The sequence below is a fragment of the Bemisia tabaci genome, chromosome 4 (genome assembly GCF_918797505.1).
Source record: "Bemisia tabaci chromosome 4, PGI_BMITA_v3".
Lineage (NCBI taxonomy): Eukaryota > Metazoa > Arthropoda > Insecta > Hemiptera > Aleyrodidae > Bemisia > Bemisia tabaci.
The window spans coordinates 20,365,676-20,391,618 of NC_092796.1; the positions used below are offsets into that span (position 1 = coordinate 20,365,676).

Here is a 25,943-nt window from a genome sequence, read left to right on the forward strand (position 1 = left end):
TGCTTATTATGAATTGATCGAGTATGAGGGAACTCGAGTTAAGTCTATAATTCCTACTTTTAGATGGCATCTTCCTCGACATTTCAAGACGGTAATTGAAATGAGGGTACCCTCAAATAAAACGGACGATTTGGAGACGATCATTATGGGTCCTGCATCTCTCGAGTTAGGATTAAACTGAAGAGAAAAGGACAGAGGCATAGAGAATGAAAATCATCTTAAAAAAACCTCTTGAAAAATTCGTCAACCAACTGGTGAGCTTACCTACACGAATACTTCCAAGCCGGGCACCGCTGCCAGACTTAAAATGGATGTCCTATTTTTCAATTTTGTGTACTATATACTTTTAAGACCCCTACTTTTTAAATTCTGTAATACACTATTTTGATCTCTTCAGTAAGGTGTTAATGGCTCAAATGTTAAAATCACCAAATAAACGTAGCTACCAACCACCCATAAGCGCGCCGGACATACGTCGTTTCCCAGACGACGAAACGTAACTCCATCCTAAGCTTGTCAAATTGACTCAAACAATTCAACCTTTAACAAGAATGCACATGTGCAAATTTAGACATGCACATAAAGAATCCCTCTTTCAATGACATTAAAAACACAACAACAAACGAAGGAAAAAAGTCGAGGTTCCTGCAGAAAAAGGCCAAATTACCAAGAATTGTTTGCAGGGCATATGGCACACCTCTAATCAACCTTCCTAACTACGACTTCAGCCATAAACTGTACCTCCGTTGATAATTATTGCTGAGCAGGAAAATTTTTAGAATTCTGTCGAAGAACGATTGAGATCAGGGACAAGCGAGTAGCCTAATTAGACAAATTGATCTGAAACGTAGGACAAATTTACCGCGAAAACGAAAAAGTAAAAGATTTTTATTCGCACGCGGTTCATGCTGATCTCTGCATTTCTACGAAATAAGGTCCAATTTATTAGGCATTTTTACTACAGCAAAAACATTTTAACTCAATTTTATCGATTTCGCATTAAAAAGGCTGTAAAATACAGGACTTTACTGTGAGTGACTTTGGGCACAACGCATTTACCCGGTTCCTTTTCCTTCGTTTTTTCAGACCTCCTGACATACGGCGTCAACGCATGACATAGCAACTTCGCTCGGTTATTGTCTGTCAAAACCCCGTCTCCCAACTTCCAACGCGCGGCTCACCGGTTCACCCGCCTTCTACAAGCCGACCGAGGTGTCTCTCTGATTATCCCTTACCGTTTGACTCGACGTCTGTTTTCACAATTAACTCGGTTTTGACAACTTGTTTCACGTCTCAGGGGTCAGTGGCTTAGGGTTGTCAATCCCCGGCAAAGATGCCCTCTGGAGTTATTCGTCATGAGAGGGAGGAGCAAATGTTGGAAGAGGCTCCCGTTTTGGAATACAACTAGGCTGACACATTTTTGCATCATCATCAGATGAGCATGGCGGAAATTCAGATCAAAATCCGACTAACTTAAGTCGTTAGCATGGGTATTTTTTTTTTTTTACTCTTCTTTAGGGGAAGATAGCATTGTCATAATAATTACTCTCTAGAAGAACACCTCTAAATTCATTACAAATTGCTGTTGTTTTTCAATTAGGGTCAAATGATCGATTAATCGTGACGGACCGCTGGCAAGAAAGCGGACCTCTACATATAAAATAAATTCCATGGGAGATGACGTTTTTTCGAAACCGTTTCAAGTAAAAGTCATCGAGGAAAAACAGAGGTAGGGGTTGTTGGATAATTGCGACATTTCCCATTAATTTTGGTAGTACCTCAATTAATTCTGGTAATGTTGCGATGCTACCATAAATAATTGGCGTTGTCCATGTCATCCAAAAATTTGGGCACAATACCACAATTAATTATAGGAGATAACCCCTACTACTTTTTTTTCGTGATCATATTAGCTCACGCAAAAATAAGTATCATGAACAGTAAGATAAGGATTTAGCGATAAACGACTCAACAATCACTTTATATGTGGGGCAACAACGAATAAAAATGCATAGTAACTCCAGCGCACGAACCAAATCATGATACAATTTCATCAACTTCACTGTGGCTAAAATCACATACCCATCGAAATTTAGGGGCGTTAAACTTAGCGCCGGATGGACTATGTTTGCCTCTCTCTTTTACTTGTGCGCTTGGGTCTGCAACATCAAAGTTGTGTTCAAAGTCTTACAAGCCATCTTAATACCGTCCAGATGAAGTTGTCTTCAAATTAAGGATGTTCCCTGATTATCTCTAATATTTTGAAGCCTCTAGTTCCAAACCCGGCAATCTCCGTTGCCCTGTCTAAAAATTGTACCTTCATATTAATTTTCTGTGAGGAATAATCAAAACGTCTGGCTGTTCATACAATTTTCGCAAATTTTCTCGCTTATTGACGAAAAATTCACAAGAAAACAAAAGAGATTTCAGTATTCCTGTTCTGTCACTTTTAAAATAATAAGGATCGCACAATATTTAGACAAGGCAATAGAGATAGAGATTGCCGCTTTCGGAACTAGACGCCTCAATATACTTCACTCCCTGATGAATCAAAAGAATTTCGGGTTTTCTGAGTCCTCGGCACCGCAAACTGGATGGATTCCCTGTAATGAGGCGGATAAGACTAGAGTCCCTTTATACCCAGAGTCAAGACAACTCACTTTTGGTTGGGCCAGGGTTGGGCTGAAAGTGGCCTAAAAAAAAATCCAATTCTGATTGGTTCTCGCTCATGGAGGCCGAAACGAGTGCACCAAGATGGCGGTACCTTGAATGTGAACAAGAATAATGAAAATATTACCTAATTGTGGTTTATCAAGAGTAAATTGTTATTGCCATCGGTCCAAAATGAAACTAGATTAAGAAATTATTCACAAACCAATCTCATTTTCTTTTTAATTGATCAATTTGTTGATGTTGTTGTTTTTGTGTGACAGACATCGCAGGATTCCTGATCCTTATCCCTCAATATCGTTCGTTTGGGTGCACTCATTTCGGCCTCCATGGCCAGCCAAGGCCGGCTGCCAGTCAGCTGATAATCGAGTTGTCTTAACTCTGGGTATAAAGGGACTCTAGATAAGACAAAGGGCACTTACTTATTCTGCAGGTGGGTCCTGTCCAACCGGGAGTACACGCGCAATAGAACTGGCCCTCGGTTTCGCGACAGGCCCCTCCGTTGGCGCATGGTCCGGTCGCGCACGGGTTGTCCACCACCTCGCAGTTGATCCCCGAGAAGCCGTCGGGACACGTGCAGAGGTAGTGGTCAGGCGACGTGTTCTCACAAGTTCCATTGTTTTCACAAGGCTCGTGGGTCCCGCAATAGTTGAGATCTGAAACAAAAACCACCCAAAAAATGTTCATTAGGGACAAAATGCGCGACTGGATCACCGACAGACACACACACAAAGGTCCTTTTCTTTGAGAAGGAACGTAATTACATTTCAATGTTGCCAAATTTGCCATGCAAATTGAATTTTTACCAGGAGAAACTTGGGCATTTCTAACTGAAAATTTCATTGAAATTTCCTCTGATCTCGTGGAAAAATAAATAAAATTTGTACGAAGATTGCAAAGGTACATTCTTGTGAAGAAATGATTTTTTTTAATCGATTTTGCAACCTTGGAATGCAAGCATTCCTGCTTCCGGGAAAATACGAAATATCACACAGGTTGCAGAATAATGCTATGACATGGTAAGAATATTGGCATTACATTGGTATTTTGTGTATGTTACAGATCTACTGATTGAAGGGGCATCTCTCGATGAAATGGAAAAAAATTGCGGTAGAACATGCATGACGAAATTTATCAATATGAAGTAAAAATTCTAAATTCATTACTGGTTCTTAAAAGCAGGATTTAAAACGGCATGCTGTCCATAGGGTGATAGGAAATTTCGACTACGTGCCTTCAAATCAATGGTTAAATCTTCGTTGGCACTGCGCATAGAACATTGGCATTGGAGCTGATTTTTTAAAATTTTTGCAGATCTCTATGATTAATCCATTGAACACGATTACAAATGCGCTGGACTAATCTGAATGATCGGTCACAATTCTTGTAAAACACATGCAAAATAGCGGAATGATGGTGTTTGGGCGAAGACCAGCACTATGATCGAGTGCAAGCTGACAGAAAAAGACAAAGCACGATCGATTTTATTTTTTAAAGCTATCACCATTTGCGTGGTTTGCTTTGGCGACTTTCCTGGGAGCAAGGATATTCAAATGACCGCTAAGTTCAGTCCCCGCCGTCTAACTGAACCTTAGCGGAAGTTAATGCGAGGGAAACAGGAGGTTTGGTGGATTAAGCCCCCGAGGGCAACCAGTTCTCAGTCCCATTTCTAGGACGGTAATAGCATAAGCCAATATTTATCCTCTCAGGCTATCCCGGGTCGATCGATAAAACGACTCGCTCAGGAGAAAATAAAAATAGATAGCCGAACCGTTTTCTCACGGAAAGACAATTAAAAGCCGGTGCATTGCCGACACCCGATTACCGGTCCCTCTCGATAGACAAGCGCATTAGCGAAAGGGAATTGTGCACCTCGAGGCGCGGAGCGTGTAGCACTTTCGGCACGGATTAAAGCTCCCAGGCCACAAGCCGGCGAGAGGTCAAATTAGATTAATTAATAACGATATTAAACGGAGATTAAAGTCATCGCATAATAGCGCTCTTGCGTAGAAGGTGAGAACTAAGAGGCAGATAAAACTTAGGTGGCAACATGATTCATTCACAGAAACGTGCCGCCGCCGCGCCGGCTCATCCGTCGTTTAGTGCCGGTGTGAACCCGGCTCGGTCATTTTGGGGCTCACCGCTTACGAGTGAGGTTTTCCCTCTCAAAATTTAGAAAGCGACGAAAACTTCGCTTTGCGTTTTATCTTTGCCGCGATGCAATCGTACCGACTGAGGTAATGACCTTTTTCAGCATGAGAATGAAAGGAGCGGAATAAAGTGCTTAATCAAAAATCGCGCAAATGAATGATTTTACCCCTTCATTCTGAGAGGCACCTGAAGAAACTTCCTCAAGGTAGGAATAGCTGATCTTGAGCACTGAAAATTGATATCTGCACGGGGGAAAAATGGTAGTGAGTACGGGAATGTCTGGCAGCGAGACTTTAACGTGAAATTTAGTGGCCAAAACTAGACTCCTGCTAGGGCACGGGAGCATTTTCAGTCCTCAGGACTTAAATTCTGCGGTGTCCTAACTCCCATCGGAAAAGCTCAAAATTTAGACCATTTTTTTACGCTTTCTTTCAATTACAATTCCATTTCTATCATTCAAAACAGACAGAAAGATTCCCGTCACTCTTACGCTATACGCTAACTTTACACTTAATATTGAGGTGATTTGGGAGCTATATCAACTCTCGGGTAAATAGCTCAGCTTCATTCATTAGTTGAGAATTTTGTGGTAAAAATGCGATTTTTCGGATCCGATGAGGCATGAGTTAAAATCGCCTTTGGATTACACTCTTCGAAATGGAGATGAGGAAAATACCTCAGTGACTTGAACGCAAGAGTAGGAATAATAATTTGAGTTGTTTTCCTTTTTTTATCCAAAAAAGGCATGCGCAATGATCGCCTTTGCATTACACTTTGAGATGAATATGAGGAAAATGACTCAGTGACCTAAACGCAAGAGTAGAAATAAAAGCAATGAAGTTTTCATTTTTCCCGCCCTCCATTCATAAGGGCATGAGTTATCATCGCCTTCGAAAAACGACGTTTGAGACGAGGAAAATAATTCAGTGACTTGAGCGAAAGAGTAGGGATAATAGCTTACAGTTTTCTTTCTGTCTTTTTTCCCCTCCTCCATTCATAGAAGCATCAGTATTAATCGCCTTGGAATAACGCTATGAGAGTTGAAGATGAGGCAAAGGACTCGGTGACTTGAACGCATGAGGAGGAATAACTCGGTGACTTGAACGCATGAGAAGGAATAACAACTTAAGTTTTTTTCCCTTTTCCCATTCATAAAAGCATGAGCTATGATCGCCTTTGAATCGCACTATTAGAAATAGAGATGGGAAAACTGCCTCAGTGACGGGAACGCAAGAGTAGGAATAATAACTTCAATTTTTTTCAATCGAACAAATCCCAATAATCGAATTGGGACACACTTTCACCGGCAGCGCCAGGCTCAATAAATGGCAGCCTAAAGTAGGCACAACATCAGTTTAATAGCGCAGGATCGGCGAGGAGCCAAACAAGATGCACATTCTGCAACGTCCAGCGGCGAGTGAAAAGAGCGAATCAGGCGAACGGTTGCGTTTTCTCGACGACAAAAACCCAGCAACATCCTAAAACGGGCTCGGCCGGAAAAAATAAGTCGCTGGATGCATCAATAAAACGCTTTTATTTAGGTAGTAGGCACTGATCTGATAACCACTCGCCGGGTAATAGCGCCGACCTCCCAAAAGTAGACCGGGGTTGCCGGGTCGTGCAGGAATCGGCCCGCGAGACGATGCTTCCCTCGCGCGGAATGGGAGATCTAGTGACTCTGTGACGTAATGGTAGCGCGCGCTCATAAAGTGGTCTGCACAGCTCACAGCCGAGTGCGGACATCGTTGGACTCGTGGACCAAGAAGCAAGATCGCGTGTATGTTATGTGCGGCTCATAGGGGATTCCGTGCGGAAAAAGTGCACGTCCGGCAACACTGCGTGTGGAAAAAAGCCCATAAAGTAATATCGGCGCACTGGACAAAAATGCGCCTAATTGGATTTAATTGCAGAGTTGCCGCGCAAGTTTTTCTGGAACGTGAAAATGTGTGCGCAGTCAAGAGGAAACTTCAAAAAATATATTGGTGAGTCATTTCTTGGTCTTCACTGAGGCGTTTTCTGACTTAAAAAATCGAGTAAGCAGAAGTAATACGAAGGGATAATGGGATATGTACATTGCAATTTCGCCTTCGATTTGTAGAGTAGGCAACAAACATACTTTGAGCGGTGACAGTTACCTCATCGAAAATTTATACCCCGGAGTATTAGAGAATCTTGCTTCAGGGTATATGAAGTGCAACTCGCATCAAACGAATGGTAAAACCAAACGGAGAATAACTTCCTTGGGCATATATTAAAAAATCGTTACTTCAAAATATGCCGCACCAAATTTCTCAAGAAAAAAACAGAAATTCATATTTATCCTAAAAGACTTCTAGTTCTCTTAGAGAGAATTTTGGTTTTACGGAAAAAAAAATTCAACGGCAAAAATATTAAGAGGACTTTCTGGTAGATGCCCCGGGAACTTTTTCTCCGCGTGGTAGAAACAGTAACTCTTGCTAATTACGATGCTTCGTATTTTTTTTAACAATTTATATAGTGATGATATCAATGGTTTATGTTTTTCGGATGAACAAAAGTAAGTGGTTAACGCGGGTCAAGCGGCAACAGGGAGTGAAAGTCCCGTTGGGGTCCAGTCAAAACAATGGCGAAAGGGCTCGCGACGGGGCAAAAAATCGCCACTTGAATGATTGACCCATAAATTCGGCCAAGAAGAATTGACAATCTTGTCCTTATTCCCGCCGCTCCGAAGGCCGCCGTCCCGATTATGCTGATGAACTTTTGGTTTCTGCCTTTCCTCCTATTCTTTGAGATGCACTCAGATCAGGAAAGCCAGGCGAAATGTATGTTGCAGACCATTAGCATTGCCGGAAATTTGCAAGCCACCAGTAAATGAATAGAATAGCAAAATATTTAGAGATAGAAGAAAAAGATTAGAATACTATTATTTTGCCTTTAATGAGAACAGACACTTTCTCATCCGTAGAAATATGGAAGTAACGGCATACTCAGGAGGGCGTATAGTGGAAACTGCGAAATAGTTGGGTTCAAATCGGACGAGCAACTAAACTAACTCCGTGACAAAGCGTAGAGTATCACAAAAATTGAAGGCGCTCCAAGAGATTATTATTTTGATGGCCAGCACCCATCAAACCCTCACTACACTTGTTGCCTATGCGTATTATTGCGCTTTATCTTAACAATACCTTTAGCAGTAGTTCTAACCTATTATACGGTTTGATCCAGCCCTAAAAATATTCATTGACTGAAAAAATCTCACAATTGAAATGATGGACATTCATGATTATCATGCTGCCAGATTCAATTTAGTTTTAGCCCCAAAATGGGCGATAAAAAGGCGGGGTGAATTTTTGGAATGTTATTTCTTTCCTCCATCAAGTGATATTAAGTGTGTTAGCAAACAGCTAAAAGGGCCGGATTTAGGGGGTGGCCACATAGGCCGCACCCCATGGCGGCAAATTTGCAATTTTTTTTAAAATGTAGGTACATAGGAAAAGCGGATTCAGAAAAAAATACAAACGAGAAAAGGTGACAAAATATCTCTCATATCCTGAGAGTATACCTCTAATTTTGTTGTCTTTCTGTGATACGATAGACAGCACCTTGAATTAATCGAGTTAAGACTAACAGAGAAACCGAACACGGAATTTGGCCTGGAACGGCGCGGCGCAGAGAGCAATCATGACGAGAACTTGAGATGAAAAGGAGAAACCCTCGGCGCGACGCGGCGGTCGGCATGTAACACATATTAGCGCCTACAAGACTGCATGAATACTTCCCACATTGCGTCAAAAACAGTGCGACAGTGCTGTCAGCAGCGGGCGGCGTGAAACGCATGGCGCCTACAAGACTGTGTGAAAACTTCACGCATTGCGTCAAACACAGAGCGGTCAGTGCGGCACGGCGGCGGAAGTTAAAATTTTTAAACCACATTTATGTTTGTTCATTCATAATTTTTTCGTCCATTTCAATTCATGTAAATGGAAGGCTTTGCCCACAAAGGTTTACGGAACTTAACTTTCGCGCCAAGTTCCGTGAACTTTTGCTAGTAGTATTGACAGGGCTTTCGTAAAAAATGTGTTCAACACGAGAAAACTCGTCTTATTCACCCCTCCCCCTCCGGCACGTTCTCTTGGTGGTTTTTATTGAAGTTTCAAAACGAATGAGAAGGGAGCGGCAAAATACAGGCGGCCCTTGGGCGGCAAGTAAGTAAATCCGGCGCAGCTTATCCTTACTTAAAATGTATGAAACTTAGCCACCGCTTTGGAAATGACTGTTTCGCCGTTGAATTACTGCAATACACTACTTTCTTTGAATTTGAAAGGCAAGTTACAGTTAAATGCAAAAAAAAAAAAAAAAAAAAAAAAAAACCCCGCAATGTTAACTGATCGTTTGATACTTTGAATGTAGAGATTTGGGTTAAATTTTGTCTTCTAGCTCTTTTTCTCAGTTCCGACTTAACGTGACTTGATCCCTGAGACATGGCGTATGTTACGATACATCGATTGCTCTGCAATTTAAACCTCTGAAAAAGGATCGATAAACAGGGTGTTCGCGACGAACACCTTCATAGTCGATTCCTTACTATAGCTTCAAATGGGGAACCATCGATAGTCGATCGCCACTGCTTGGTCCCTTTCCAGAACCCGGTCCAGATAAACGGCGGCTAAGTGTGAGATTTTTTACTGTCAAAGGTGCCATTACCGCCGACTGTGCGTCGTTGAGCTTGGGCGCAGCGCGGTGGAGCCGGCGGCCATTTTGCAATATGAATCGTGGTCCGACGCGCCCACAGCGATGCTCCGAGATGTTTATCTTGCGGCCCGGTAATTGATCGCTCACCCGCTTGCCAAATCACCCCGAGACAGCCGCGTCATGGACGACGCTGCGCGGGCGACGCGACGTGGAGGTGACATCGAATCCATTTCGCACGATTCCAAAGCGAACAGTGAACCCCGAAATGGGTGATGTGGACGCGGTCATCCCCCCGAAGACTTCGTAAGGAAGATTCCGTTCAGCGCCCATGACGTCAAACTTCATAGGCGTCGGGTTAGACCTTTAAAAGTCCAGCCCATCTTTAAACTAGGGGCTTCAAAGAGGCTCATTGATGGAACTGTTGACTGTTGCCTTTCAAACATCCCGACGATCTTTGAAGGTAACCGATGTGTTCGAGACACATCACAGATCGGATCTTGAAATTTTCAAGGAATTCCGTGCAGAAATGGCTGAGAAATAGAAGAATTGGTGCTAGTTTGAGAGCCCCATTTTTAGAGTGGGCTAGACGCTTTGGAGTGGCGGGAAATGGAATAAGGTGGAGGAAAAATAGGGTAGGATTGACATAGAACCGACTCTCCTCTGTGGGCTACTGGTTTGCTTTTCTACGTCACGGGACTGAATGGAAACCTGGCGTTCAAGATCTCTGTTAGTATACACGAATTTTCTCGAGTAGATTTGGTTGAAGTTGTCAACTTACTACCAACCTCAATTACCACAAAACGAAGTTCCCTCCGGGCGACTGTGCGCATGCAACATTTGGTTTCCGTAGGCAGCAATGACAAGCACATCAAAAATTCTCGGACGGAAAAATGGATGGATGCAAACGGTGCGGTGGGCAAAATTCATCAGGCAACCGAGTTCAGATATCAACTTCAGCAAAGCGTTTTCTCCTTTGGTTTGCAACCCTGCCACTCTGGTTGAAAAATTCGACCGAATTCTCCCACAAAAATTCGCCTAATGTGTTCGTGCACTATGAACTCTGTCGGAGTCAAAAAGAGACGGTCCAACTTCTACGTCACGACTCGAGGAATTTTCTCATCCCCATGATGCTTTGCTACGGCTGCTACGTCCATACCTGTTTACTCCTACCATGGGAACCAGAAGAACACGTGAAGGATGGAAATTATCGTGGTTATATTTGATGAGACTTCACAAAGCTGTGAAATCAAGGGAAAATAGGAAGGGTTTATTTCAGAGACAGGGCTGGAGAGTATGTAACCTACACTCAGAAACACCAAATAAAACAGGAAAACCCCCCTGAAAACCTAGAAAACGCCTGGTTCCTCGCATAACTGCAGAGTTTTCCAACTTTTCAGGAGTTTCTGCTGCGGATTGATTATTGAAATAGATAGACAAAGCGATTGACAAGGAAGACAAACGGAAAATGCAGCGATCTTGGTGGCAGGTACTTGTAATGGACAAAGGTAGCACAACTGGTAGTAATCCACGAGAGACTCTACAGTTAGCCCATCATTTTCCCCCGAGGTCCGTAAAGGCCGACCATTTCAATTAATAGGATCGCTACATTTTTCCTTTGTCTCCATTGCCTATTGTTAAGCCTACACATCGTCAATTGAGGTGCACTGGAAAAAAAATACATTGGATCTAGAGTCCAGACTCTTAAAAACATTGACAAGAAAAAATACTCTTGATTCAATCAGATTTAAGCTTAAATCAAGAACCAAGCCTCTTAATTTGAGCGGATTTCCTTTTGATTTAAGCTTAAATCTGATTGAATAAAGAGTCCTTTTTCTTGTCGATGTTTTCAAGAGTCCAGACTCTAGATCCAATGTGTTCTTTTTTCCAGTGTACCAATTTCAATAATCAGTCCGCGGCAAAAATTCTCAGAAAAATCCTGAGTTATACGAGGAGCCAGACGTTTTCTGGGTTTTTCCTGGTTTTTTTTTTGGTTTTTTCATTCTATCATATTCCAAGGTCACGGAGTTTCAGCGGTAAAGCTAACGAGACGTTCGCATGATGCGATGCAAATAAAGGGCGAGCGGCAACCCGGCGACTCTCGGGGCTGCGTTGCTCGGGTCCAGTCCATCATGCGCCGCGTCTCTTCATAATTAAACTAACCTAAGCATGAGCCGCACTTATTAACCACCGACCGGCAACCACCTCTCAAGTGCCCCCCCCCCACCCACCCGCGCGTTCCCGTATTCCCGTCACGTTCCTACCCGAGAGCCGAGACTGGGCCGAATTCGCGAATTTGCCGTCGCCGCCGCCGCGCGGAAAATGCATCCTTGGGAATCACCCCGAATGCGCCTGGGAACGCTGCTGTGCCACGGAAAAACGCCGTATGAGCCTCCAGGCGTTGCCAAATTGCCTTCGATAAAATACAAATTTCCTGGTACACTTATGGATATTTTTCGTCCAATATTTCAGATAATTTTATTCGCAATCCTACCTAGTGTTCCTGAAAATTTAAAGGAAACATATTCAGAACATTCCTCAAAAATTAACGTTTTATCGATGAAAATTTGGCAACTCTCGAATGTTCTTAGTGCGGCAGAACGTCCATCGCCTCCTGGCTGGGTCCGGCATCACTTATTTTGCTATGTTTTTGGTGGGGCCGGCGCCACGCTCAGTCAAATTCAACGGAATGAGGGCATAGATACGGAATGCGTATGTACTGGACTTGTTTTTAACTGCGCTGATTGTTCAACCTGCACCCTGTTCAAGTGGCGTTTTTCAACGGAGAAATCGCGATATTTATAAATTAAATTGCGGTTTTTGGGCGATGAAATCACTGGAATTATCGACATCCGAGCGATTATTCTCAATCTTGTCCCTATTTTATCTCTATAAAATCGATTACCTCAATTCATCAAGATGAATCGATGTCGATAATAACGCAATTAATAGCAATTTTTTATCCGATAATATTGCAATAAATCGACGTCGATAAAATCGCAATGCATTCTCCGATCGAATCGCAACTTATCGCGATTACTGGTACTTAGGTGGTTGAAAAAGTGGAGGATGCCCTGCCAAATCGTGGGTTGAAATGTATCCAATAGCAAGCGAGGAAGTGTGAAAGACTCTTAAAAAATTGACAAGAAAAACTGAAGATTGACAAGAATTGACAAGTAATGCCTATTCGATCGGCTTTTAGCTTGAATCGAGAGCCAAGCCCCTAAATTTAAGCGAACTTCCTTTTGATTCAAGCTAAAATCCAATTGAATCAAGGGTTTTTTTCTTGTCAATTTGTTTAAGGGTCTGGACTATAGATCCAAGAGACTTTTATTTCTAGAGCAGTAAAAGCACAATCAGTGCTATAAATGAAAATATTGCGATGCCCGTCGATCTTTCAATACCGTTCGGTGATGCAGTTTTAAAACAGTCCTCAAGTGCAAGGACGACCGCAGGGTCGTATGATTTTATAGTCTCAGAGTCAGCTCTACGGGTTGCAGCATCCTTGTGGCGAAGACCAGTTGAATTTCGACGGGAAATCTTTAAAAAATTGAGATATGAGCTCGAGCAGACCCGTGAGAAATGCGTAATTGAAAGGTTGGGAATGATAGGACTCGGAAGAAAAGGAAACTCAGGGATGCGCAGCAAGGAGAGAATGTTAGAGCAGGATACGGACAACAAATTAAGTTGAGATCTTTGGAAGCGAGACGAGACAGGTTGCAAGAAGCTCCTTGCAGTGCTGCCGGATGGTAAACTCTTACTTTAGTGAAAACAAGAAGATAGGTCGAGTAAATAAGCAAGGGAGGACGGGGGTTAGGATCTACTCTCACAAAATGATACGTCGTTTAATTCTCACTTAAAAGACGCTTGAAATCAACAAAAGGCGTAGATAGGTAAAATAAATCTCTCTGGTTTTTTTGTTTTATTTCTTAGTTTCTTTCTTCTAGATCAGAGCAAGTCATAAAAATCGCAAAATGTGAGAACAGTCAATTTTGGAAAGCACCTCATTGATATCAATACCTGAGGTTTCCTTGAATTATAATACGATTTGCTAACTGTATTTACCAGCTTATAATCTGAGGCACATTTAGAACCTATATTCTAAGAAAAATAGCTTTAGAACAATGGTCCATAGCGAAATGTTGAACGAATTAATTTGAAGATTTGCCCATTATGTAATCCAAATCTTGCATTTAAGTAGGATGGCGGCAATTTTTGTCGTTCAATTCAGCGTTTGGTCTTCGTATTTTTCGTAGAGAGCACGGGTTTTTCTACACAATTTTAAAGAGAGATATTGAACAAAATATCTACATCGGCACTGAACTTAGCTTTCACGTTTCTTATTACAGAGTACGTTGAAGTAATTGAGAGCTACATTCTTCAAAACAATACTCCCATAGCGGAAAAACATTGGAAAACTTAAAAATTTCCGGAGATCTGGCTAGGTCGCTTTCGGCGGCAAGCGCCGGTGGTCACTTCAATACCCAGCGATAGCGCATTGATCAGTGGCCACATACATAGAGTAGTCGACCACAGAGCATGAACCAGTATTTAATGTCCTTTGTCAGGTATTCCAATAGCGTCCGTATCATTTAGCAGTTATAGCCGAGAATAACAATGAATTTCGTAGCAGCTCGCATATTGGCTTATCTCTATCTTTGACGTCCTATGGGGTTCTTAACTCTAGTGATACCGGTGTGAGTATGTTGGTATATATCTGGTACCATTCTTGGCTCAATTTTTTTTTTTTTTTTTATGTTTAATTTGTGTGATTTCAACAGGTCCATCGCAAGGTAAAAATTTGTGCGTTTTACTCCGTTACAATGTGAACTACTGTAGACATAAAATCATTGGGTTCTGAAAATATAACACGAATTTTGAAATTTACTAATGTACTTCTCGAGAAACTAAAACTATCGCAAACGTAAAAGGGCACCATTATATTATTGATTGTTTTTTACTTACTTAAAAACAATTGAAAAGAATATGATAGCTTTGATACCCTTAACTTCGTAGGTTTAATACACGCCTCGAAGCAGTCGAAGCGCGTTGTCTTTCACTAAACCTACAAATACACTGAGAGCAATGATGACGAGAACTTGAGATGAAAAGGAGAAACCCTCGGCGCGACGCAGCGGTCGGCATGTAACACATATTAGCGCCTACAAGACTGCATGAATACTTCACGCATTGACAAAGACAGTGCGGTCGCTACGGTCAGCAGCGGGCGGCGTGAAACGCATAGCGCTTACTAGACTATACGAATACTTCACGCATTGCATCAAACACACACTGGGAAAAAAAAACACATTGAATCTAGAGTCCGGACTCTCGAAAATATTGACAAGAAAAAGGACTTTTGATTCAATCAGATTTAAGCTTAAATCAAAAGGAAATCCGCTCAAATTAAGAGGCTTGGTTCTTGATTGAAGCTTAAATCTGATTGAATCAAGAGTATTTTTTCTTGTCAATGTTTTCAAGAGTCTGGACTCTAGATCCAAGCTACTTTTTTTTCCAGTGCTTAGAAGACATCTTTTCCCAGTGACCAGCCATCGCAGATCCTGATATTGAGACGAGCAGTCGGAACATGGCTGAGTTTTTTGAAATACACCTCAGATATCAACATGGTCCGACACGCTCATTCCTTCAAATAGCTCCGATAATTAATTGAAAAACGAAAAATAAAATGACGAGCGACTTTCCAATTCTTATTCGAGCTAGGTCGGAGGGTCATCCGGATTATGTCATAAGCTTTGCCCACACGGGGCGACAACGCGACGGTGGAAAAATGCGGTCACTCGCGTCGTCACACATCTGGCGGGAGTTTTCAAGTAACAATGCCCTATCTGGAATTTATTAATTTATCTGGTGAAAAGCGAATCAAGCAAATTAGTAGGTTTCCCACGCGGCGCCGCGCCAGTGCCAGCCGTGCCGTGCTTAATGAGTAACGACCATCAACGGGCTATCAGGCTAATCAGAATGTAGCTTGGGCTCAGGCTTCGTTAGAGCATTACTCGCTCCATATTACTCCACGGCTGCCATCCCATACCCGCTCCAGAACCGTTTACTCAATTTCTCAACTTCACACTTCTCTTGGAATAAAAACAAACAAGCCTGGTGCAAGCTCCGTAGCCTACACAGTAAGAAAAATAAGTAGCTGAGATTTAGTTAAAGGTATATATCATATTCTTAATTGAATCAGTGAGAACAAAAACACACCAACTCGAAAAAATCAAAATAATCAAGACGCACGCAAAACTACACTGTAGTTGAAGAAGTTAGAAAAGAAAAAGATTTTGGGTGACGAAAGACAAACATTTAAGGACACTTTAAAGGTCCAAGTTGGAACAGACGCGTAAACTTCAATGATTTTTATGTGACTCTCTTTAATGAAAACTGAGCATTTTTGAATTACGGAGTTGGTGTGTTTTCGTTCTCACTGATACAATTCTAGTATCAACCTGATAAAGTTATGAACCTTCCAACATGTCGTCACTTTCCAGCCAAAGTATCACAAGCGCCGTGCGAATTTCAGCCACCATTTTAATTTTTTACAGAGAAATTGTTCAACGAAGATGTCCGATAATTTCACTGAATTTTCTTTGTGCTGCCGATAAAACTCAGTGAAATTTTCAAACAGATTCAACCAACAATTGCTCTGTAAAAAAATAAAATGGCGTCGAAAATTTTGAAGCGTCATTTGGCGCTTGTGATACTTCGGCCGGAAGAAGACGATATCATATTCTTGATTCTCGAATAAACCTGATAATGCTATAAAACCTTTCAACTAATTAAGGTTGTTGTATTTGAAACCTTTCTTGCGTCTTTAAGGATGCTATTGGTCAAAGTATACATATTAGTTTTTTCTGAATATAAAGCTTGAATTTGAAGTTTGAAATAAGGCAACTCCGTGCGCATCATCTCATCAGCGTTGACGGTTGGTCCCGAGATGGAACAGTGTTTGCTCGGGGAACGCCATATATTTGAAGTTTCCATCCGTTAATTGATGCGACATACCTCGGCTTCATTAATTTACATCCGAAAAACGGGCAAACAAACATAAACAAATTTATGGACCAGGAATACTTCGGTCGGGATTACAGAGGAATGAATTTAAGCCCACTAATTTGGGTACAAGAGTAAGCGTATCGGTGATCTCTGGAATTTTGCTCCCTCTGCCTGGTTCATCTCCAAGTAGTTCATTCACAAAAAAAAAAAAAAAAAAAAAAATTCCCTGGTTCCAAAATACTGGCTTTTTTTAAAAATCTTCTTTGAGTTTGTAGTTTTCTTTCATTCAAAAAACTAATCTTTGAGGCGATTCTTGGTTAGGAAATCAATCACAACTATTAGGATTTTTGTAGGCCAGTGTTTGGTAATTTAGTAATTACACTACGGTGCACAATTCTGTCGTACTAGGGAGATTTCCCTGACGTTGGCTGTGATGAGACCTCTCTTTCATATTAAACAGTTTCCGAGAAAAATGTTGATGATTTTTCTTTGAACCGTTGATAGAATATTTCTCTCTACTTGCTCAGTAAATGTAAAAATATCAAGGAGATACATTCATAACTTTCGTTCAAAATATATATTTCATCGGAGTACTATTAGTGACGTCTGAATGTTTGCACGACGTTTTTCCATAGCACGACAGAATTGACACAACGCACCGTAATTGACTGCATCCGGTGATACAACTATTACTGCTCCTGGGTACGCGCTCTTGCCTATCCCTCGAAATGAAGGCAAAACGGCAGATCGGCGCGCGGCCAATTATGAACCTAGACTCAGTCTCATTTCGGTTTGTGACTATGCAAACTTCTGGTCTAGCCAGGACTGATACGTTTAAGCAGGGAAACCAACGTTTTCAATCTTCAACATTTTGCATGATTATTCTTCAAATACCAAAAGATTACAAACGAAATTTGTTCAATACTATTCTTTAGTTCCTTTTTTTTTTCTTAAAGAGAGGGAGAAAAAAGGGAAAAATGGATAAGCAAATGAAATCGGATGGTACAATTTCTCAGACTACGAAGCCAACTAAATTATTCTAGATTCGCCGTTCGCTTAGTGTGTAGATACCATTAGCGTGCCCCCTATGAACCCGCTATCGAGTGGTAATGGCATTTAGAATTATACTTATGTGGTCCATTCATTTCGCCACACTTCAAGAGGAGGGGCCCATCTGGCAAATTACATCATTTTGATTGAGTTGCGACTGCTCGCTAATACTTAAAACAAAATTTCCATACCCTCGAAAGAAAGAAAAAATGGATCTCGAGTCCAGACTCTTGAAAACATTGACAAGGAAATGGGCTCTTGATTCAATCAGATTTACGCTTAAATCAAAAGGAAATCCGCTCAAATTAAGAGGCTTGGTTCTTGATTTAAGCTTCGATCTGATTGAATCAAGAGTCCTTTTTCTTGTCAATGTTTTCAAGAGTCTGGATCCAATGTGTTTTTTTTTCAGTGCATGTGTAATATTTTCTGTTGCCGAAAAATCTGAAACTAGGTCAAAAATAACGGATCAGTAGCTTTTCAGACGACACCGGAGGGTTCGTGCTTTCGTTTTTTTCATTTCCTTCCGCGGCGCGTGACTCCTAAACTGCAGCACGAGCAAACACCAAACGACCCGGAGGCGCCGCGATCGCATGTGGCACCGCAACCATTCATAAACGCGAGCGATGGCCGGATCGCTTTGAAATGCGTCCAAGAGCCGGAACTCGAGTCGGGAAACTCTGGATGAGTCGACACCACCTCGCAACAGCGGTGGAGTCAAGTGCGGCACAAAGCCGCAGGCCGGTACTGACAGATCATTTGCTTACGCGTTCGCTCGTCGTACACGGAAAAAACGAGTTTAGGGTTGGGACCTACATGTTAGTGCTGGGCACTAACGAGGGTTAGGTCAAATGGAGCCAGCAAGTCAGAGGAGTGCTGGGCACTAAAACAGCTCGAGGCTGGGTCACTAAGGAAGAAGTAGTGTCAAGCCCTAAAGTGACTTTGGAGCGAGCGTAAAATATGAAACGTCTCCGCCTGGGATCGAACTCGGGTTGCGCCGGTGGAAGACCAGCGCGTTACCACCAGGCTATCGTGCCTCCGACGTCTCGTGGGTGAATTTACACCTGTTAAGCGCAACTACGTCTCGCGGCATCTGATTAGCACTACTCATGTTCAGTGCCCACCTGCACTGCCTTCCGGTGTTGAGCTGTACAGCGCTTAGACGCCAGCCCTCAACTACTCCCCACTAAACGGCCAGTAGTGCTCAACACTAGTCTTGTTTTTTCCGTGTACATCAATAAAAGCGTGAAGAAAATAAGTGGGCAGAATAATTCCGTTTAGCGCCCCCCTAATCCCTCGCTGCCGGCTGCCGTGAAGTTTGGATCGTGCCGGGTACAGGTGTTATTGTCCCCTGTGGGTACCGATGAGCCTCGAGATAGCCGACCCACTCATTGCGCGGAAAGGATGTGTCGACAGAGGGGTAAAGAGATGAGACTATATTTCAAATATTAGACTTTTCATTGAGAATGATACATACGTCTGTATCGTGAGTTCGTAAAACCTAGTTGATAAGAGAGCAATGGAGTTCAAGTCGACGATACGTTCTACAGTGCGAATTGAGAATTCCGATCCAGGTAGTTTACAGGCGTTGGACAATGGGAGTTATTTACCATGGCTATCGTGGCCAACTGGACTGGACGAATGGAAAGATGTCACGTCACCAAATGGTTTACTTTCTTACCGCTGCGTTGAAGTCTCCAAGCTTTTCTGGGTGTTTCCCGACTCGATAAAAGTTCTGCACAAGGAAATGTTTTTCACTATCACGGAAAAAACGAGCTTAGGGTTGGGACCTACATGTTAGTGCTGGGCACTAACGAGGGTTAGATCAAATGGAGCCAGCAAGTCAGAGGAGTGCTGGGCACTAAACAGCTCGAGGCTGGGTCACTAAGGAAGAAGTAGTGTCAAGCCCTAAAGTGACTTTGGAGCGAGCGTAAAATATGAAACGCTCCGCCGGGGATCGAACTCGGATTGCGCCGGTGGAAGACCAGCGCGTTACCACCAGGCTATCGTGACTCCGACGTTTCATGGGTGAATTTACACCTGTTAAGCGCAACTACGTCTCGCGGCAACTGATTAGCACTACTCATGTTCAGTGCCCACTTGTACTGCCTTCCGGTGTTGAGCTGTACAGCGCTTAGACGCCAGCCCTCAACTACTCCCCACTAAACGGCCAGTAGTGCTCAACACTAGTCTTGTTTTTTCCGTGATGGCTATCATGACCACCTAAACTGAACGAATCGAGTCACCGCGTCCTGAAATGGTTTACTTTCCTACCGCTGTGTTAAAGTCTCCGGGCTTTTCTGGGTGTTTCCCGACTCGATAAAAGTTCTGTACAAGGAAATGTTTTTCACTATGGCTATATTATGGCCACCTAGACTGGACGAATCGGGTTATCGCGTCATGAAATGGTTTACTTTCCTACCGCTGCGTTTAAGTCTCCAAGCTTTCCTAGAAGTTTCCTGCTGAATGAAGAAATGTTTTAAAAACATTTAACATTTTTACATTGTTACATTATTTCATTTAACATTTAAACAAGATTAAACTTAAAAACTTATTTTCATACCTTAGAGTAAAAAAATAACTCGATTAAAATCTCGAAAAATACTCGTCAGAAATCGGTCAATGATGGGGGACATTCGTCAGTTAGCGCTTGGCGTGAGGATTACAGCTAAGATGAACGATCGTCCCACTGGTTTTTTCTGTTGGTAAGATTTCTTTCAAGGTTAATCTTCAGACTTTTTCGAATTGAGATGATTTTTTCCTGACATTACCTGCTCGCCGCTGATTCCCTGTCTATTCCGTCAATCCCGGTTCCCCAGACCGCCGGAACCCGGAAGTAAGTTTCCGCACACTACCGTTTTCCACACACGGCGCTCTTCCTGAGGACGGAAGCATATCGTGACAGAATAGGCGGCGCGTAAGTGCGCAGGCGCCACCGGGTCTCCGGGCACGCGGTCGAGTCGGGAGCCCCGGCTATTCGTTCACGAACGAGCGATAACAAAAAGCGCCCGGCGGCGGACAAAGGCGGGAACACCGCCCGGATTTGAATGCGCGCTAACAGACTCGCGGGGTCGCGGGCGGGAGGGGGCGGGGGGCCGGCGAGTGGCGAGTGGCAAGTGGCCGACCACAATGGCCCTCGGACAATCAAATCATTCATAGACATGCAAATTAGGAGTGATTCATCATCGCGGTTCCTCCCCCCCCCCCCCCCGCCCGCCCGCCCGCCTGCTTACGGGAGCTTAGCCCCCTCCTCGGCGGCGGCGACCGACGTCTTTAGCGGACGCCAGACAAGGTGTCGGCGGCGCGCCGCGTCGCGGTGCTTCGCGTGTGTTATGACTCGGCGATGGACTCGTATCGGCGTTTCGAAGCTTCAGAACTGGACTGGACGAATGGAGAGATGTCACGTATAAAATCGTTTACTTTCTTACCGCTGCGTCAAAGTCTCCAAACTTTTTTGGGTGTTTCCCGACTCTTTAAAAGTTCTAAACCAGGAAATGTTTTTCACCATGGCTATCATGGCCGACTAGACTGGACGAATAGAGAGTTTTCACATCATGACATGGTTTACACGGAAAAAAACGAGTTTAGGGTTGGGACCTACATGTTAGTGCTGGGCACTAACGAGGGTTAGATCAAATGGAGCCAGCAAGTCAGAGGAGTGCTGGGCACTAAACAGCTCGAGGCTGGGTCACTAAGGAAGAAGTAGTGTCAAGCCCTAAAGTGACTTTGGAGCGAGCGTAAAATATGAAACGTCTCCGCCTGGGATCGAACTCGGGTTGCGCCGGTGGAAGACCAGCGCGTTACCACCAGGCTATCGTGACTCCGACGTCCTGTGGGTGAATTTACACCTGTTAAGCGCAACTACGTCTCGCGGCATCTGATTAGCACTACTCATGTTCAGTGCCCACCTGTACTGCCTTCCGGTGTTGAGCTGTACAGCGCTTAGACGCCAGCCCTCAACTACTCCCCACTAAACGGCCAGTAGTTGCTCAACACTAGTCTTGTTTTTTCCGTGTAGTTTTCTGTCGTTGAGTTTGAGTCTCCAAGTTTACGTGCAGAAATCTTGTATTGACAGGAGTTTTCTGGGGAGGGGGGGGGGGAAAGGGCTCGTGCTTCATCATCTTAGAGTATTGGCCGAGAATATTTTGTAGAGGACGCACAAAATAAGGTGGGTTAAAAGGAGAGGAAAAAAGAAACTACACGGAAAAAACGAGCATAGGGTTGGGACCTACATGTTAGTGCTGGGCACTAACGAGGGTTAGATCAAATGGAGCCAGCAAGTCAGAGGAGTGCTGGGCACTAAACAGCTCGAGGCTGGGTCACTAAGGAAAAAGTAGTGTCAAGCCCTAAAGTGACTTTGGAGCGAGCGTAAAATATGAAACGCCTCCGCCTGGGATCGAACTCGGGTTGCGCCGGTGGAAGACCAGCGCGTTACCACCAGGCTATCGTGACTCCGACGTCTCATGGGTGAATTTACACCTGTTAAGCGCAACTACGTCTCGCGGCATCTGATTAGCACTACTCATGTTCAGTGCCCACCTGAACTGCCTTCCGGTGTTGAGCTGTACAGCGCTTAGACGCCAGCCCTCAACTACTCCCACTAAACGGCCAGTAGTGCTCAACACTAGTCTTGTTTTTTTCCGTGTACTGCAGCCTGACTGGTGCAACCATTTCTGGCTTCGTCGGCAAGGTAAGAATAAGACAAGATGCAGCTGTGAAATATATCGATGGCCAAAGTGCAAAACCAAGTATCTCAATTACGATGTTATACTATTCCCGCTCCTATATTTTCTCCGAGAGGAACAATCCTACCTCTCGGCTTCAAATCTGTACAGAATATTCTGCTAACAGAGAAGAGAAACCAGGAAAGTTTTCAAAAAATAAAATAAGCAGTGTTCAAACGATAAAATACACGTTGACAGAAAGACTGCAAAGTCGGAAACGGAGCTACATGGTTTTGCATATACATAGTAGACTCTGGATTATCCGGCTTCGTAATATCCGGACTCAGGATTATCCGGATCGATTTTGCAACCATGTGACGGCGTACGCATTCCGATAAGTGAGCGGATCCGCGGAGAAGCGGTCGCAAGGCATATTGGCGCCTGCAAGGCTGAAGGAATACTTCACGCATTGGTCGGCGTGGAACGCATTGGCGCCTACTGGATAGCATAAATACTTCTCGCATTACGCCAAACGCAGTGCAGTCGGTTTTTTAGCCTAAAACGCACATTAGCGGCTACAAGACTGTATGAATACTTCACGCATTGCGCGCTTTAATCGTTGTATTGTAATTTATCGTTGTCGGCTAACATTGACAATCACCATTGAGTCGTCAAATTTGGCGTTAACCTTTTAAATTCGTGTTGGTACACGGAGAAAAAAAGTTCGGGGATCTGCGCCGACCGGTTCGGTAGGCCCGACTTCGGCGTGAGGAACTGAATATTCGGGGGCGTATGCGGGCGTGTTCGGCATAACACACCGTGGTCCCAAATTGGCCTTTGTCTGCTGATCTGAGCATTTTTCGTTCTCCGTCCCGAAGTTTTTCGTTTTGCCGACTGGGTATTCGTGTCAAGCGACCGAAGATTTTAGCAGACAGGGAACGACGCTAGCGCTCTCTGTCTCTGAACGCAGGAATTTGATGACTCCGCAAACCAGTGCGCGAAGCGCGACGTGCATCGTTCCGTTCGGAACAAAACTACGTAGTGCGTACGATCCGAAGATTGCGAGATGTGAGTTTACGAATTCCGCTTATCGTACACTTAAAACACACACGAAAGCATATTCTTATCCATTTCTAACTTTTGCAAGTAAAAGCCGTCCGCTTGAATGCCTTGATCCAGCTCGGCTGGACTTCAGAAAGTGCGTATCATTTGTTGTTTTCTCTCAATTGTAGAATTCAAAGTGACAATTGTTTCTCAAGTGACTCATTAATCATACATTTAACTTCGAATATCGACTTAGAAATCAGCTCATAGCTTCTCTCAGTGCCGGAACTCAATTGTTTTTTCTCTTATCGACCTAACCTACAAAATCGTTTCGCTTATCCGCTTATAATCTAGGAAAGGAACTAAGATCAAATTGTAGAAGACAGGTTTGAAGTTTAATTACTTTACGAGACTTAGGTATGCCACAGGGAAAGTTCATTGCCCATTTGCACATTTCAAAATGTTTATACTCAACTTTAAATTTCTGACCAGAGACGGTCATCTCTACTCTCATCTCATGTACCTTACTTTTGTCCAAAAATGACTCGGTTTTCCCTGTATAGCTTAGTCCTAGTCACCCTCAAGTATGTGGAAAAGTTCACAAAGTTGAATTTGTGTTTCCAATTTGCTGAAAGGTTATCATTGACCGTGATTTATTTTATTTTAACTTATTCTTTCGTCTCCTGCGAAACATCAAAGCCTGCATCGTTCATTATTATAGTTTCCAGCTCTTTACTGTAATTAAATTGCGAAACTATAATTTGATCATTAGCAGAATATCCTTCGATGTACACTTTCAACCCATAGAACTCGTAGCGCAGACTACGGAGCTACAGTGATTGGCACGGATGAGAAGTCTGTAAGTAACTTAACATGGCCCCATTATCAGTTGCAGTGTTAATATTATGTCTAGATTTCATGGAAACGGTTACAGAGTAGAGAATTGGAAGTCTGCGGGAGAATTGATCCATTTATTGCCAACATTATCAGTGCCTATAGCCAAGTTTTACATTTGTAGAGAATGATGCGGTGTAGGAAAGTTTGAGTCCTCCTTTCCTCTGATTTCTTTCAATTGTAGATATGATTTTAAATTTATTATATTTGTGTAAGGGAGTGTACATATTTTATTTATTGGTGATAACAAATGGTTCCTTATGCTGGGCACTTTCAATTTAATTATATACTTAGTAGACCTTTCGTACCTAATATTATCTATTTGCTATCTACCTAACTTATGTTCTTGTTTGTACCTTGCTAAGTGCAGTGATTGTTATCATTTAAAAAAATGCCTTGAAATTGAGCAAAAGATATTATCTGGTGTGAACTTTGGGAACTGATAACGGTATAATGTGCGTTTATAATTTGAGTATGTATTCTATCCTCGTTCCTTTCCTTGCTATCTGATCTGAGATTTTTTTTTTTAAATTTTCATCATTTTTTCATGTTCCATAGAGAGAGTAAAATGAAGTAAAATAATAAAATAACGAACAAATCCATGTAAATTAGATATATCCTGATTGTCCACAGTTCAATTCGAAGATTAATGCAAGTTTTTCGCCGTTCCTCCCAAGCGTCCGGCATAGCTCAGTAGGTAGGGTCTTCGATTAGCGTTAGGTAGGTTCTAGGTTCGATCCCCGATGTAGGCAAATATATCTTCCCACCAAATAATTGTTCAGGCGTTGTAATACCCTTCTATTTTTTTTTTTTTTTTTTTTAAATTTATTTGTGGGGGTTGGGTAAAAGGCCCCCTCCCCTGGCTAAGAGCAATAAGAGCCCCCCTGAATTTAATGCAACCTTGATAAGATCCACTAGGCTTCGATTCATGCATCCAAGAATTTCGGTTAGATGTACAGAAGCCTTCGGTACGATGAGCCGAAGTTCGGTTCCCCGGACCGAGAACTTCGTGCTGACAACCGAAAAATTTCGGCTCGTTCTACCGAAGAACTGGAGTTCAGTGAACTGCTATAATTGGTGTTCCATATGAACCAATCGTAGCGGCACAGGCAACCGAAGTTCGGTAGCTGACGCCGAACTTTTTTTCTCCGTGTATGTACATGATGTATACATATTAAGAATACTGTGGTGTTGGTTGGTGGTGTTTGTGTTTACTATTAGTATCCGGATTTTTTTTTATCCGGATCGGGCCCAGCACCAATTAATCCGGATAATCGAGAGTCTACTGTACAAGCAAAGCATCTACAGTTGCATTCCAATTCGACAATGTTTGAGCCCTGCGTTTGGCCATCTTTATAACTAATATGACATTATATCAGGCTCATTGTTTTAAGCTGCGAACTTCGATCGCTTTAGCGCCGGTTTGGTTGAGTTTTTTTGGAAATTTTTAAGGCTGAAAATTCAGAAAAATACCGAGCTAAGGCGGTCCTCGACTTCCAATATTGAGTTGCTCAAAACTAAGATTCTTTATCCTGCTCAGAGAGATAAAATCATCGAACTGAGTATTGGACGCTTTAGGTTGCAATTCGGCAACCGGAAAATACAGAAGTCCAGTGTCGGGTCGGTCATCGTAAAGATAATGAAGTCACTAGCCGCAACTCCATGTTCATGTTGAGTGTATCTGTTCGTATCGTGCTTCGCCGTTCAACTGCGGAATGAAGGAGGGGAATCAAAGCCGTTTTCTTCGTTGTCAAATCTGGTAGATCTGAGTTCTGGTTGATTCATTTTGGAATGCCG

The 25,943-nt window shown here is 43.0% G+C and overlaps 1 protein-coding gene across 1 annotated transcript in view; it reads right to left on the minus strand.

Annotated features, from left to right (window-relative positions):
- Ser (protein serrate) overlaps positions 1-25,943 on the minus strand; it is a 243,687-nt gene that overhangs the window by 28,913 nt on the left and 188,831 nt on the right. The window contains exon 7 of the mRNA XM_019049018.2: positions 3,093-3,326. Within this exon, the coding sequence (XP_018904563.2) occupies positions 3,093-3,326 (234 nt within the window). The remainder of the gene's footprint in view (positions 1-3,092; positions 3,327-25,943) is intronic.